The following is a 14925-nucleotide window of genomic DNA, read 5'->3' as shown; positions in this document are numbered from 1 at the left end:
GACACAGATAAAGAAATTATGAAAACATTTTGGCTTAGAAGTTATAAATTTGTTCCCACTTCAACATCATGCTATTGTGCATCATAAGTGTGCGATTTCATAAGTTATGTAAGCCATTTATTGAAACTCTGGATTATATGTATATCCAAGAAACTAAATTTATAAATGTATAACTTCAAACAACTATTATCATGTATAGTTAACATGCCATCATTTCACTTTGTAGAGTCCATGCTGTTTTTGCGCGCTACATATCTAACTTGAAACACAACCATACAGCATGAATTTGTACCCGCTTTCAAGCCTGTAAGCGACATTTAGGAATAGTACACATACTACACAATATCATGAAAATTGCAGTAGTTCTTCACAAATTCGCATCGTAATTTTATATGTTACAGAGATCGAGTATCCATTCCAATCAGTCGGTTTGGGATCTCAATCAACAAATCTTCACAAGAACAGGATACTACAAGGTAAGAAGATATTCCGTACAACGATTCATGTATTTATGTATACTGCACACTGACTGCATTTAACTGCTCACGTGACACTGACATGAAATATTGAATGTCTTTATTATAACGATATATCTACATGTATATATTCACCATATATATATTATATGTGGGTGTGTATGTATGTGTGTATGTATGTATGTATGTATGTATGTATGTATGTATGTATGTATGTATGTATGTATGTATGTATGTGTGTGTGTGTGTGTGTGTGTGTGTATGTATGTATGTATGTATGTATGTATGTATGTATGTATGTATGTATGTACTTACGTACGTACGTATGCACGTCAAGGTAAACATCGTACGTACGTACGTACGTACGTACGTACGTATGTATGCATGCATGTCAAAGTAAACATTAATGTACCCGTTCACAACACTTGGCAGATGTCTTCAAAAGTGTAACTTATATATCGTCATTAACGTTCAGCCGAATGTGTTATTCTCAAAATGTCAAATCCTCAGGCTGATCAATTCGACATTAAAGCGTGATTGTTTGCTCGCATAGTAAAGAACAGTAAATCCCATAGCGTGACAACCTGTCTTCATACCCGCACTGTTAAATTTATGGTGTGATAAACTATCATTGATGTGATTTCTATGTAATCCTGTCTAACATATCACTATTCGTTCCCCACTTAATGAGAACGTATGGCAGGTTGTAAAAAAAATATGAACAGTTATTGAGAGTGTAAGCGCAAGGATAAAACAACACTATTCCCGAAGAAACATTCGTTTTCTATTTTTCAAGAATCATGGGATAGTTACTTAAATCATTCTGATATTTGCTTTCTATTGAATTTTATTTCTTGCACATAACCGTGTTTCAACTCAGACTGTCTCGCCGTAAATTAGTATACTGGTATGACCTTGCGCATACTCAGATCAGCCTACATAATATTGGGGAGGATCGTGTTACCTTAGCGTTTCTGGCTTATAGGGATTAAAAGATTGGATTGAAACATCCGAGAACATTTTTGAAGACATTGAAGTGACGACGATAGTGTTGAATGACAATTTAAGTATATTCCATTCACTGAGTGAAGCCGAAACAGAACTGGGATACATACACGGCTTTAATGTAATACATTAGCCCTGAGACGTTTTTTTTTCGGTTTTCACAAAGTCATTCGCCTGTAAGCCCTCTCGTTAGTCTTGATGTTACCCGTGGTATCGAATTATCTCTTTACGCCGTCTGCTAGTTCAATGATAAATCATGATCCAAAACCTATTCATGCAAATGAGTAAACCCCCCCCCCCAACTGTTAGAATGTAAACAATGTATAACTAGCAACCTTAGCCAACAAATATGATATTTTGGACATTACATGTATGTAATTGCCCTAATAAAAACTAACGTATCATTGGGCAAAATTATGTGATTGATGAAGACTTGATGTTAGTGACTGTGGGATGGCTTCGGTTGAACTTGAAATGCAATCTCAGTACCTCATTGAGCTACTCGTAAAGAGATATCTTAAGATTTGATGTCACGGACAACTTTAGACTACCAGTGCGCATGCGTATGTTGTGTCTAAGAACAATCTATCGTTCTTCCACTTTAATTTCACCTGTTTTAATGTAAGTTTGAACTTTTGAAATGTGACTGATTAACTACTTTTACTGCAGAAAATGTACTTGATTGATTCCGACAACCAAGATTTTTTAATCTTCTGTATATATCATTCGTCAAGAATGTCCACTCTCACCGACTGACGTGTAAGTCATCCATGAAAAAATAAATAAAATAACCACAGGGGTTTCGAGATCCGTGTTTTTCCAATGAAATGTAAATATATGTTGTTTATCCTTTTTTCTTTATCAGAGCAACGTGGTGGCTATCAAGCGTATCAACAAGAGAAGGATCGAACTGACCAGGCAGATCCTCCTTGAGTTGAAGCATGTAAGTAGTATATATATATTCAGGTGTTTTGTTTCTCCGATTCCCATAGCTTCAATAGTGTCAGCTTACATACAAAGACATTGACAGTTAACGTTCAGCTTGTTTTGGAGGTCCCTGGTGTAACCCGGATGACCACTGGGGAATATTCAAGTTCAATGCGGCATCTGGCATCTTGCATCCCTGATGATGATGTTCGGGTTACCCTTAGTGACGTCATGAAGACATGCACTACATACCACCCTAGCGTATCAAATTTAAGATGCAATACAACTCCTGACATCAAACCGTGGACGAACGGAACTTGTTACAAACAGGGGAAATAAACAATTGAATTGGATTAATAACACTTGGCTCAGCTTATTGGAACAACAGAGACTTGCATTACACACCATAGTTTGATAAGAACAGTTGTATGGCCACTTTATGTGGACATGGAATGTCAGGGGAACTGGAAATTTATTTGTGAATGTGAACTATTATGTAAAGAGACCATACAGCTGTTCTTATCAAATGATTGAACGTAATACAAGTCTGTGTACTTCCAACATGCTGTGCCAAGTGTTATTAATTCACTGATTTGTTTACTTTCCCTGTTTGTAACAGGTTCCGTTTGTCCACAGTTTGATGTCTGCAGTTGTACAAGAAAAGCAGATATTAAGGTGTTTAAAAGTATATTTAATTGTTATGTTGCAAAATATCACATGATCATTTCTAGCTTACATATATGAACACTCGTTCTCTCCGACTTCGTGTTTTGACCCTCATGATTCGTATATTAGCCGAATAATTGTCAATCCGGGATGTTGCAATTGATCTCGATTAACTCCTGTTTTCGATTTTCCCTCTGCCTGCCATCGTTCTACTTTCGTGTGTGCTTTCACTGACATTTGCGGATATGGCTGAAAACCGTCTTGATCGAATTCGTCGATAAGCTTGAAAGGCTATATTGGTTCCAACCTTACACGGATGACACTCAATTAGCCTTTCTACAGGAAAGCAAATGACACTATTTCCTCAACATAATACTCGTCCATTTATTGAGAGTGGCAATGTCTCTGCCTGCAAGCAAAACGCAGCGTTTTTACAAGCCAGCGCTTTCCCGTTCATCACCGTTTGGAAAATGGCCTGCCAATCAAATGAATATTACATATAAGTGATCACGGATACACCTTTTAAGTGTGTGGGTGAAAGTTGTAACAGCCAACTTTGATTTATAGAAAGGATTGTTTGCAATCTCTTCTCGAGATTTTGGCCAAGTAATTATCATATTAATAACAATGATAAGAAGGTAATTCAGACAGTTATCGATCGTCGCTTGGCGGCGCTAGCCGTGATTTGATAACTCAAATGCCACTGGTGTCATCTGCCAGTTTGTTGCATATCTACGTTCAACACGTCAAACCATGCACGAGTATAACATCTGCTGTTGTTTCAGTTATTGTAAATAGTTGTACAAACCGAAATAGTGTAGTAATGACAGATATGACGTCACTTCATCCATCAATAACTCATAACATGATTTGATACACACCTAAGGTGACAAGACTTTTCAACTTGTATCGGCTATACTATACTATAAGGCAGTCTACGCTGGGCGACTACTTTGCATAATAATTGCATATTTATTTGCATAATATGAGGATAAACTGTAGTGTAAAATCCAATTCAAGAGTGATTTACGATAACTTGATATATCAAAGTTAACCATGCTGACCTTAAAGTCTTTTATGAAATTGAGGAAAATGTAATATTTTGAAGTAAAAAACGTGACACCAAAAAGATGGCATGAGTGTACCACTAGCCATGCCTATTTACTAGCCCTGCCTATTTACAGAATGTTCTTATGTCACGGGCTCATCGACTCAAGATTTGTGGGATAGGCGATTTTATCAAAACAGCATGAAAATGAAGCTATTTCATCTCTTTAGGTAGTTAATATGTTTGTATTCATATTACCACTATGCTAATTGTGCAGAGTTCAATCGATGTTATCTATATTTAGATATAGTATGTGGTTGTTTTCGAAAATTTGAAAAGTTTTACACTTCTAAGTACGACTACATGTCGGAGAACGACCTCATAGCATGTCTTGTACAATTATGAGCTAGATTTATGATTTACCTATCGAATGTCAATAGAAAACTGAAATGCCTATTGGGACTATGCGTAGTACGAGAGGCGAATATACGACTCTTTATAATAACTTATTCAACGGATTTTATTACAATTTTGTATGACGTTTTGAACTTTTATTCAATTATATATCACCCTAAGTTCGAAATGTCGAAAGTAAATACGTTCACTGTCAATAAATCATCATTTAACGACTTGTTTATCAGACTTGGATTAGTTGTCTGACATGCTAGACTATCATTAATGGTGTACTTCGCCACTCCAATTCATCTCGCCTTAATGTAGAATGCGCCTCGGAAATAAAAAAAAAATGAACTTCTGCTGCACTTTGTCCAAGAAACCGCACGACACTGTATAATATTTTACCCACAACTCTCTCTGATTTGTATGCTTGGGTTTTCCTTATGTTTGTATAATAATTTCGGAGATAAGCACTATTTTAGCAATTACATTTGAATGGCATTTACCAAAAGTACGATTGGGAATAAAACGGAAAGTTACAAATCTTGAATAAAAATGTACTGAAAACGAAATAAAACACGCGCTTTGAATAAAAAAAAAACTTTTAGCAAACTTGGTTAGTCAGTCTGTATAAAGAGTTTTAACACGCAAATTTCTTTTGGTCCCCTCCACTGTCTATGGTCATACCTATTCAGAGAAATAACTATCTTTGGTGAAGTGATAACATGTGTAGATATTTTTCTTACTTTACTTAGATATACTCCACTAGACTGCATGCCTTTCAAGAATATATGTTGAAAAATGTATCAGAATTTCTCATACAAAAAATAATTGATATTTGAACCGACAGAAAAGGGTATTCAAACACTCATGTTACAAAAGTAGGATTCAAAAATGACAAAAATGTTTTCACAAAACCCTTGTATAGTGGCGAGATTTGAATTAAAATCATGAAGAAGCTTATGCGTGATGAGAGAACAAATCGAGGGGAATTGTGGGTAAAATAATGTACGAAAAGAAAAAATGATTAGGGTTACCGAACAAATATTCGCAAAATTCATCTACCGAATACTGTATTAACTCCATGGGTAAATACAAGACTCGATTTCCTTGAAATTTAGACAGTAAACCCCGAAGTCTCTTTCATTATTTAAAAACGAACCGAGGCAAGCTTTCATATTGCAAAATTGAACGTTTGGAGAGATCATATTCGAGGGAAATAAGTCCTTGATGTTCTTGCTTCTTAATAAGTACTTGATTTGCTTGCTCTTTTTATTTGCAAATGGAAAAAACATGAAACGAATAAAAACATTGTCAGGAAGGTGTTTTAAAATCATGAATAATATTTCGTCATATAAATCTTCATAGAATCCACTTTTTATTGAAAAAACGGGGATGTTTAAAGAGCTTAAAATGATTTCGCTCACTTTTCATTTATTGATGGAAGACAAACTATATTCTCGCCTTTTTCCGATTGCCAACTGTATGATGACGTCACCCACCTCCCACCGTTCGCTTTATTACATGTTTGAATTGGCAGTGTGTCAATACTCATGTGGGTTCTTTTATTCGACTATTCATAACTTATGAAATTCTGGTCATAAAGTCAAAAGTAATTTGTTTAGTTTGAGTGTCGGGTCTTTGTGCGGCTGTGATTGTAAAAATCTGTTAATCATACCAAGTATTTTTTTATTACAAATGATATTCGAGTGCCGATAATTACGACTCTCATATTCCACAACATGCAAAAATAGTTAATGTAAATACATAGTTATGGTTATTTAAGAATAGAATAAAATAACGTACATCCAAGTCTTCCCAAGGCCTTAATTCAGTCCGATAGCGGTAGAGCTGAACGTGTACTGTATTATTTTTATTTCATTGTGGGAAATTACATGGTGTTCTTAATGAAACATGTGACGTCTGTTGCACAGGCGTAAAGCAAACCCCATGACGTCACATTTTGGAGTGCAACGGGTTCCCCAAATCGCTGTTCATATCAAGATCGTAGAGTAAAATGATCATGAATAAACCTGTCAATGGAAAACGGAGATTTCCTGAGTACTTGAAAGCACAAGTCGATATTAACGATACATGTATGATACAATGTGAGTGTTGTATACGACGTATTTAAAGATAAGACAAACGTTTCAAGTCGGTTGATGTTCAATATGATTAAAATCTGTTAACGTGAATCCGGCGAGAAGTTTCTTTGTTTATCTTTATTTCCTTCGTTTATTGTCGATTTCATAGTCCGAGAATGAGTGTGTTGAAGAAGGCGCTCACTCCCGGAACAATAAAATCGAAAACAAAGAAAGAAAGAAAATATAGGAAAATAAAGAAAGCAAACAGTATTCACCTCATCAGATTTTAACCAGATTGGCCTCAGTTCTTGGGGAGGGTCATATTCTAGACAATAGAATAAGGGGAGGGTCACATTCACTTTGACTCACTGTATTGTCTAATTTGGCATTTTTTTCTGGGGGGAGGGGGATTTGATATCCCAATGATACCACATTGGTTAGGAATAGGATTAGGGTTCGTAATATCGGACCATGTCAAACACAGATTTTGATTAATGCAGTGCCAATTTCACACAACTTCACTCCGGTGGCAGTAGTCGGGAAATAACCAGTACCATTAAAACTTTCAACGTAGTGGTGGGATCAAGTCATTTAAACCATTGATCTGGTACTCATGTCCTTGTCTCTTTCTGGCAGCATTTAAACCAAATAGTTTATGCGGGGGAGGGTCACATTTTAGCACGACGGAATCGGGGAGGGTCACATTTTACCTATAGGTCCGGGCCTTTCTGCCTTACTTGACACTTTTCTTCAATTTCTCCCATCTGCACATTTATCCGTCAAAATTTGAGCGTTAGAAAGCAAACCAAAGCATACGGCAACGATCACTTGTCACTGTATAAGTTTCTTCTCACATTCGAAGTGCCGACAACTTAACTTCCTGGTGATTGCTGAGCATTCATACTTGATACTCTGGTTCCGCCCTTGTGGTCAAAGGTTAACCAGGTCTCCCTGAGTACATTTATAGTAATGCATTCCACCTGTGCTGATGTCAACACTGGAATGCACTGGAGAAAAATGCAATACAACGAACGTTCTCGAAAATGTCCACCTATTTTACTTCATGCAAATAGTGATTACTTCTGATGACATTAATGTTCCCCGTTTCCCGAGGATATTTTCGGATAAGTCATTATAGCAGGTCATTTTCATGGTCATAATAGGTGATGTGCAACAAAAACTGTAATAAAACGAAAACATTATTGCAAATAATTAGAAAAAAAGTAGTGTGAGTAATTGATCGATAGTGGCAGGTTAATCGGTGATTACCATTAGGGGAACAAATTTCGCTATTCTAACGAGTTCATGGTCGGTCTTATTTCTGTTTCTGAGATTGCGAATCCAAAAATATTTCTAAATTTTAAAAAAGTGATTTGTGCAAGGTTACTATTCAATCTCAAAGGCCTGGCTATATGTTATGAAAACTGTTAAATATTGAAGATGACGAGACTCCGTAGAGTCGTGCAGCACTTCAACGGAACCTTGTTAGTTACTGTCCTAATGGAACCACGTTGAAATGGATAAAAGTGAGCTTTGCACTAATACGTCTTGTCCAAGGAATTTTATATACTTGACCTTTACTCCCCAAAGCAATACATCTCCGTATTAAGGAAGCATCCAGTCTGTTCAATTTACTACTCAGTCTAGGAAACACGAACAGGTGCAAACTGGTGTTTGTGTTTCTAGTTACAACAGGCATTTCATGTTTAATGGAAGGGTCCTGGAATGCATCACTTATGGTACTGTCGTTTCGTATTAACCTCAAATTCAAAGCATTTCTCGTAGCAGTTGTGTTCTCCTTAACCGTAATGGTGTTTTCATGAAACCTTCTTAATATGGCAATGTCTTTTCATGTTTTACGAACTCCTCTTAGTGTTTCTTGACAGATGTAACACAGATGTGAGATGAAAAATAGCTCCCTGAAGGAAAACACTTAGTGTTACTACATGTTGACAATTAACGTACGGTCCGTCTTTTTTTTGACAAACCTGACGCATTCATGCCCCAAGCAGGCGATCAGTATCAATACAAAGTTTGTACCTTACAACGACCACACAGGCAACGTGTTCATGATTTTGATTTAAAAAACATCTGCTGTGTTCATGCACATTGAATGCACATTCGAATGAAATACACCCACTTGTCTCGAATGTTTAAATTTGGAGACAAAAAAATTCGGGGCGAAGTGTTTTTTAAAAAAAATTGTTCGGGCTTGACGACAGTGCAATTTTAACAAAACGTATCCAATTTAGGAGAAGCAGTTCAACCGCCGCATCCCTTATATTACGAAACAGCGCCGTATATCCCGAAACAAAGTCGTGTCTCTCAACAAAATCTGCTAGCGTTGCTATATTTTATCAAATCACTTCTGCTATGTGGCATGGTTTCCATCGTCATAACTGCCTTCCAATGTAATGTTGTTTCGGTTGACGCATGTTTTCCCGAAATTTATGATTTTTTTCCTTCATTTTACTAAAAGTGTTGAGATTTATCTGTTTATCTATTAATTTTAGCATATTAATGACAATTGAATTAAAATAGTGCTACCAGGCAAGTCAGTTGATTTGAAACCAAACGTGGTCTGGTTCAACAGAAAATATCAATAATATTGCTGCATTTTATCTAGTTCGACAAATTACTGACACTACTTCTTCTCGTCGTCTGGCATGACCAATATCGCATATTGTTTTTGTGTGAGCTACATTATCTTATCAGAATGTTACCAAATATTATACATTGTAAAAATGTATTTTTCTTCAGTCATGTCATTGGATTAAAATAATTGTACTTCTAGTTCATCGTGCCTGACAAAGATTTATCAATTATGTTAACAAGATTTTTGTTGAGCCAGACGATAAGGTGTTGCAACGTTTGTGTTATATTTGACAAGCCGGACCGTAATGTAGCAATGTTAGTAAGAGTATTGTCCAACCAGACGATTTGTCTCAGAACTCCGGTATAATTTATTTTCCTTTTTCTTCTTTTCTGTTTAGATGCGCGATGTGCAACATGATCACGTGACCCGATTCATAGGTGCTTGCACAGACCCGCCCAACATATGCGTACTTACTGAATATTGTCCCAAGGGAAGTTTACAGGTACGTACAACAAGACTATTAGTATCTCTTTAAATTCATTTACTAAATATTTAAGATCTTATCACCAAATTTCGAAATGAAAGACACGTTCATGCGTGATATTGATTTGGACGTTCAGGTGACTTACTGAGGACACAGACACAACACATTTGTCGTAAAACCTGTCGATTTCGTAAGATCTCATCAGAATAGCTTTAGCATAAGATAGTACGACAAACGAATTTGATTCTCAGATAACAGATGCATACCTAATAGAAATCGGAAAAGTTCAGTTTCAGTTACGTCATTAGATTGTCTAGAACTATTAATGCCACTGAAGTAGTCAGAAGGAAGGAGCACCTGCTTCCATTTACATCCACTTGGAGCGTACTATCGAGTGTCTTCAAGGAACACTGGATTTATAGCAGTTATTGCTTACTAGGTTTTAAATTGGATAGTGGAACGGATCGCTATGATGCATGCACATGTCAGTCTTTGACGATTACTGCAACGTCATACAAGCATTAAGTAGAGGCTTGCTATAGCTTTACCATCAAAGACCATCATCCTCGCTTTGATAGTCATATGCACATTACTGCGGAAAAAAACAACTATTTGATATTATGGTGTACCAAAAGAGGAACACAGTGTTGTTATAGTGAGCTGTGGTGGTCTTTTATTACAGTAATACCAAGCTTCCTGCATATAACCCCCCCCCCCCACCCCTCCCCTTAAAAATAACACAAAGCCTATGTATTGGTACGCGTGTCTCACTATTTTACAGAGCCTCTTCAAAAACACGGCGACGACTACGTATACAAAATTGTAAAAATATATTACACTTCAATAATGCTTTCATCATATCATTAAATTGATAGTGCAAGTCTATTTTGTTTCCATGTAAATACATTTCTTCGGATGACATAGATTATAACTATTCTCAAACTTTGTAGGAGAGAAAATAGTTTATAGCCGTTGAAATCAGTACCAATTACACGTAGTGGCAAAAGTTTTATTGAGACGTAAAACAGACTGTTTCCATCACAGACTCAAATAAAACCTGCTGTGTAATCTTATAATGGAGGAAAATGTTCTAAAAATACTACCATTCAATATTAAAATTATATAGCACTATGTAATACCATCCATAAATCGGCCAGTAATGAGTTACATTGATATGTATAGAATATCTTTGTGATTAATTTCACAAAAATAGTAAAGTAAAAAAATATTGTATTCATGCATGTCGTGTGTACCAAGTTACTATTACAGTGAAGGATAGGTTAAAAGATTTCCTTAGTCGCTAAACTATTAACTTCCTTTACGAGAATCGGCATTGAAATATTTACCTTTCGTAAACTGCTGTGATTTTGTTATGTCTGAGTTATAAAAAAATATAGTACCTTCGGTCTATTTTGAATATGTACATAAATGACTACCAGCTACTTTTCAATACATGATTCTCTGAAGTTCATTTTATCTCTCCCTATTGTAGGATATCCTTGAAAATGACTCTATTAAGCTGGATTGGATGTTCAGATACTCTTTGATGTCTGATATTGTGAAGGTGAGTTGCTTCTTTTTCATTACTTTTTTCTTATTACAGACACATACCTTTCTCTGCATTCATGATGTTATTCGGTAGGAGCTGACTCTTTACTGTCTGATTAGGCTTTCAAATATTTTGTTTTCTTGCGGAACACGGCAGTATTCAGATTCCAAGAAGCATGTTTGGTCCGTAAAAACTGCTTGATACTTGCATATAAATGAGTTAATTTGCATAATAATAAAATGTTGATCTCAACTTGTATGGTAATTTCTATAGATGTCCTGTGTGTCTTTGATTGGTTTGCTTGTGATTACATAGAAATTAGGTATTACACAGTATATGAACGAGTTAATAACTTCACTGCTGTCATACTGCACAGGTTAATGATGACCACTTTAACTTGAAATGTTCGGTGACGTAATTATACTGTATTTCTTCTCAACAGTGTTTCGAACAGATGTAAGCGAGAATTAGAATGAAGTTTATACATAGCTAATTTCTCGCGCTGTTTGGCATAGCATGTGATTTGAGTATGCGTATCATGTCACATTTTTGTAATGCAATATACGAACACTTAAGTAGCAAATACATATGTATGCAATTTCATCGCCAATTTAGAGGAAAGGGAGCCGTCATCTTTTATACATTTTAAAGCACTTGTACAGAAATGAACTCGTAAGACAATTACCTGAATAGTGCTAACACTAAATCGTTATATTTTATCACAGGGAATGTATTATTTACATACCAGTGTCATCGGGTCCCATGGCAACTTAAAATCGTCAAATTGTGTGGTGGATAGCCGATTTGTTCTTAAGGTTACTGATTATGGGTTGAATTTTTTCAAACAAGAAAGTGATGACATTGATGAAGAATATGGTACTCACCAATACTACCAAAGTAAGTGTGTAGTGGATAGAATTACTATGGAAAACATACCTTATCGTCAAAGTAAGATAGACAGAAACTAAAACTGTGTTGTATGTGGTGATTACGTAGGTGGGTGATAGCAAAGTCTTGGTTATGTGAAACTGGCCATATGGATGCCGACTGTGTATTTATTTGGGATTTTTAATTTATAAAACAAGTTTATCATGGGGTCCTACTTGAAAAATCAATGTGAAACAATACAGACCAAGTCCATGTCTGTAACTCAATACAGTGCAAAAAGGTAAAATAAATGTGTAAAAAGTTTATTAGTTGTGCGTACATTTACAGACATTTTACACATTTATTAATCTCTTGCAATTTGTTGACTTACAAACAAGGACTTGGCATATGTTGTTTCACATTGATTTTTCAAGCCAGGATGAAATTGTTGTATAAATTAAAAATCCAAAATAAATCCCATCCATATGACCACTTGAATATAATCACCTTGTATTCAAGATAGTGTAAACACTGAACGAGGTTGAATGTGCATCCCCACGAGGAAAACTTACTATCAGAGACACAACCCTAATGTGAGTGCAATGACATCAACTTGACAGGCAATAGCTTACATCAAGATGGTATCATATATATATATATATATATATATATATATATATATATATATATATATATATATATATATATATATATATATATATATATATATATATATATATATATATATATATATATACATATATATCAAATATCGCAATAATAGTATTTAGTTTTTGTCTGTTTTAACTTACTGATAGTTGTTCTGCGATTGTCATATAAGAATTTTAAGACCACCAATAACGAAGTCCACATCTACATAAATCATTTTTTGTAGACAACTACAGCTGTCGTCTTGCATTTCCTATGATGTTTACCAGGTAGCGTCTTTTAACTGAGGGCATTGATATGATTTGTTCCTCTTGGTATTAATAAGTATTGCATTGCACTCGCCTGTAGACTTGATTAATGATACCGCTTTCGGATTGAGCATCGGTTTCAGTTCTGGTTCAGTTGCTACTTTCCCAGCACTCCTTTTGAGAATGTAAAGAGTTGTTTTGGTGATCCAATACCACTGGACTATTATCAAAATCATTGAAGCGTTCTTAATACTCTTAATCTCTCCTTACGTCATGACATTGGAGTACGGCATTTTGGTTCAATGTTGATTGATCGTACATATACATCTTGCCTCGAAAACCCAAAACCGCAAATTTATAATCTTTAACTAGCATTGTGACAGCATTTGGGTGAATCAAGTTTAATTCCAGTATTTTCTCAATCAAATTCGTCATCCAAGATTGCAATAATTGTACCCATGGGGGCTGGTGTTTCTAGTTTGTTTGCTTTATCAGGTATAGCTAACTTATAGCTTCTGGTAATTTAATTCCGTAGTCACGACTCCTTTAAGCTGTATATATATCCCACTCCATCATGTATCTTTTCCACTAAAAACGTGAAATACCTTGTTTCCATTCTACAAGGCTTTTTCCCAGACGCAGTTTCAAGGCCGATACGAGGTTGATAACCGATATGGGGTTACAAACACTTCGAAGACAAACACCAATAACAAAAACAGAGCATTTTCTTTTAAATTACAGTTCTCTGCGCTATTCGTTTCCCATTAATATATGTGTTATTTAATCTATGTCTAATTAATGTAATAATTTGTTTAATTTATGTCTTATTTTCTAATCTTAACACTTGCACTTTAGTGACTTGGTTTCTGTAACTCTATGCAATTACACCCTATATAGAGGATATCAAGCTTTAAAAGGCCAATCTTTAAGAAGCACAAGCTGAGTTTATTAGAGTTTACATGTAGTTCAAATGAAAATACTGACACAAACCTCGATTAAACTGTTCTAGTGAAATGTTAATGTCAATGCATGCCCAGTACGACAATTGCAGTTTTCTTCTTCTGTTGGTTTTACAACAGTTGACTGCACAGTGGGGATTTCCACGACATTTGTGAGACAATCATCTAATAAATTACGTCATCGGATAGTTTCTAAATGATAACATACATGTATACCAGGTTTTAATTCAGTCAATTACAAGTAATGGTTGAGTCTGCTTCAAGAAGTGGAATACATTGTAAGCACCAGTGTTCAGATATGAAATACACAGTTTGTGCTCCTTTAACATGTATCGCACTCAAAGAAACGCTTAACTTTGTGATTAACATGTTCTTTTTTTGTTCAATAAATGTAGGGTTGTTATGGACGGCACCAGAAATACTTCGTATGAACCATTCACCACTTGGTGGTACACCGAAAGGCGATGTCTACAGTTTTGGTGTCATTATTCAAGAAATCGTTCATAGGTGTGGTCCGTTCTACGTATCACACATGGATTTGTCTCCCGAAGGTAATTTAACTAGACGAATCGTACAAGGCACATGCGCATTTTAGTGTTTTGCTTTGTGTATGAGAATGTTTCTCCTGCAGTGTGTTCGTGGTAGATGAACAAATTTGAGTTAATATTACGTAATTATAATTGGTATGATCATACTATTGAGCACGGCTATCTATAATGTATGTGAGGGGAGAGAGAGAGAGAGAGAGAGAGAGAGAGAGAGAGAGAGAGAGAGAGAGAGAGAGAGAGAGAGAGAGAGAGAGAGAGAGTGTGTGTGACAGACAGACAGACAGACAGACAGACAGACAGACAGACAGACATAGGGACAGAAAGACAGAGCGTGAGAGAGACAGTGAGCGTGAGAGACAAAGTGAGTGAGAGAGAGTTTTATCAATTTGAAGCACTTCAGTGT

At 35.8% G+C, this 14925-nt stretch overlaps 1 protein-coding gene across 3 annotated transcripts in view; it reads left to right on the top strand.

Moving 5' to 3' along the window:
- LOC144447513 (atrial natriuretic peptide receptor 1-like) overlaps window positions 1-14925 on the top strand; it is a 273931-nt gene that overhangs the window by 246521 nt on the left and 12485 nt on the right. For all 3 annotated transcript variants that reach the window (XM_078137559.1, XM_078137558.1, XM_078137557.1), the window contains exons 8-13: window positions 402-476; window positions 2347-2424; window positions 9596-9700; window positions 11175-11246; window positions 11957-12128; window positions 14370-14525. In XM_078137559.1, the coding sequence (XP_077993685.1) occupies window positions 402-476; window positions 2347-2424; window positions 9596-9700; window positions 11175-11246; window positions 11957-12128; window positions 14370-14525 (658 nt within the window). The remainder of the gene's footprint in view (window positions 1-401; window positions 477-2346; window positions 2425-9595; window positions 9701-11174; window positions 11247-11956; window positions 12129-14369; window positions 14526-14925) is intronic.

This window comes from Glandiceps talaboti, chromosome 16 (genome assembly GCF_964340395.1).
Source record: "Glandiceps talaboti chromosome 16, keGlaTala1.1, whole genome shotgun sequence".
Lineage (NCBI taxonomy): Eukaryota > Metazoa > Hemichordata > Enteropneusta > Spengelidae > Glandiceps > Glandiceps talaboti.
Note: the sequence above shows the minus strand (reverse complement) of the source record. Positions and strands in the feature narration are given on the sequence as shown.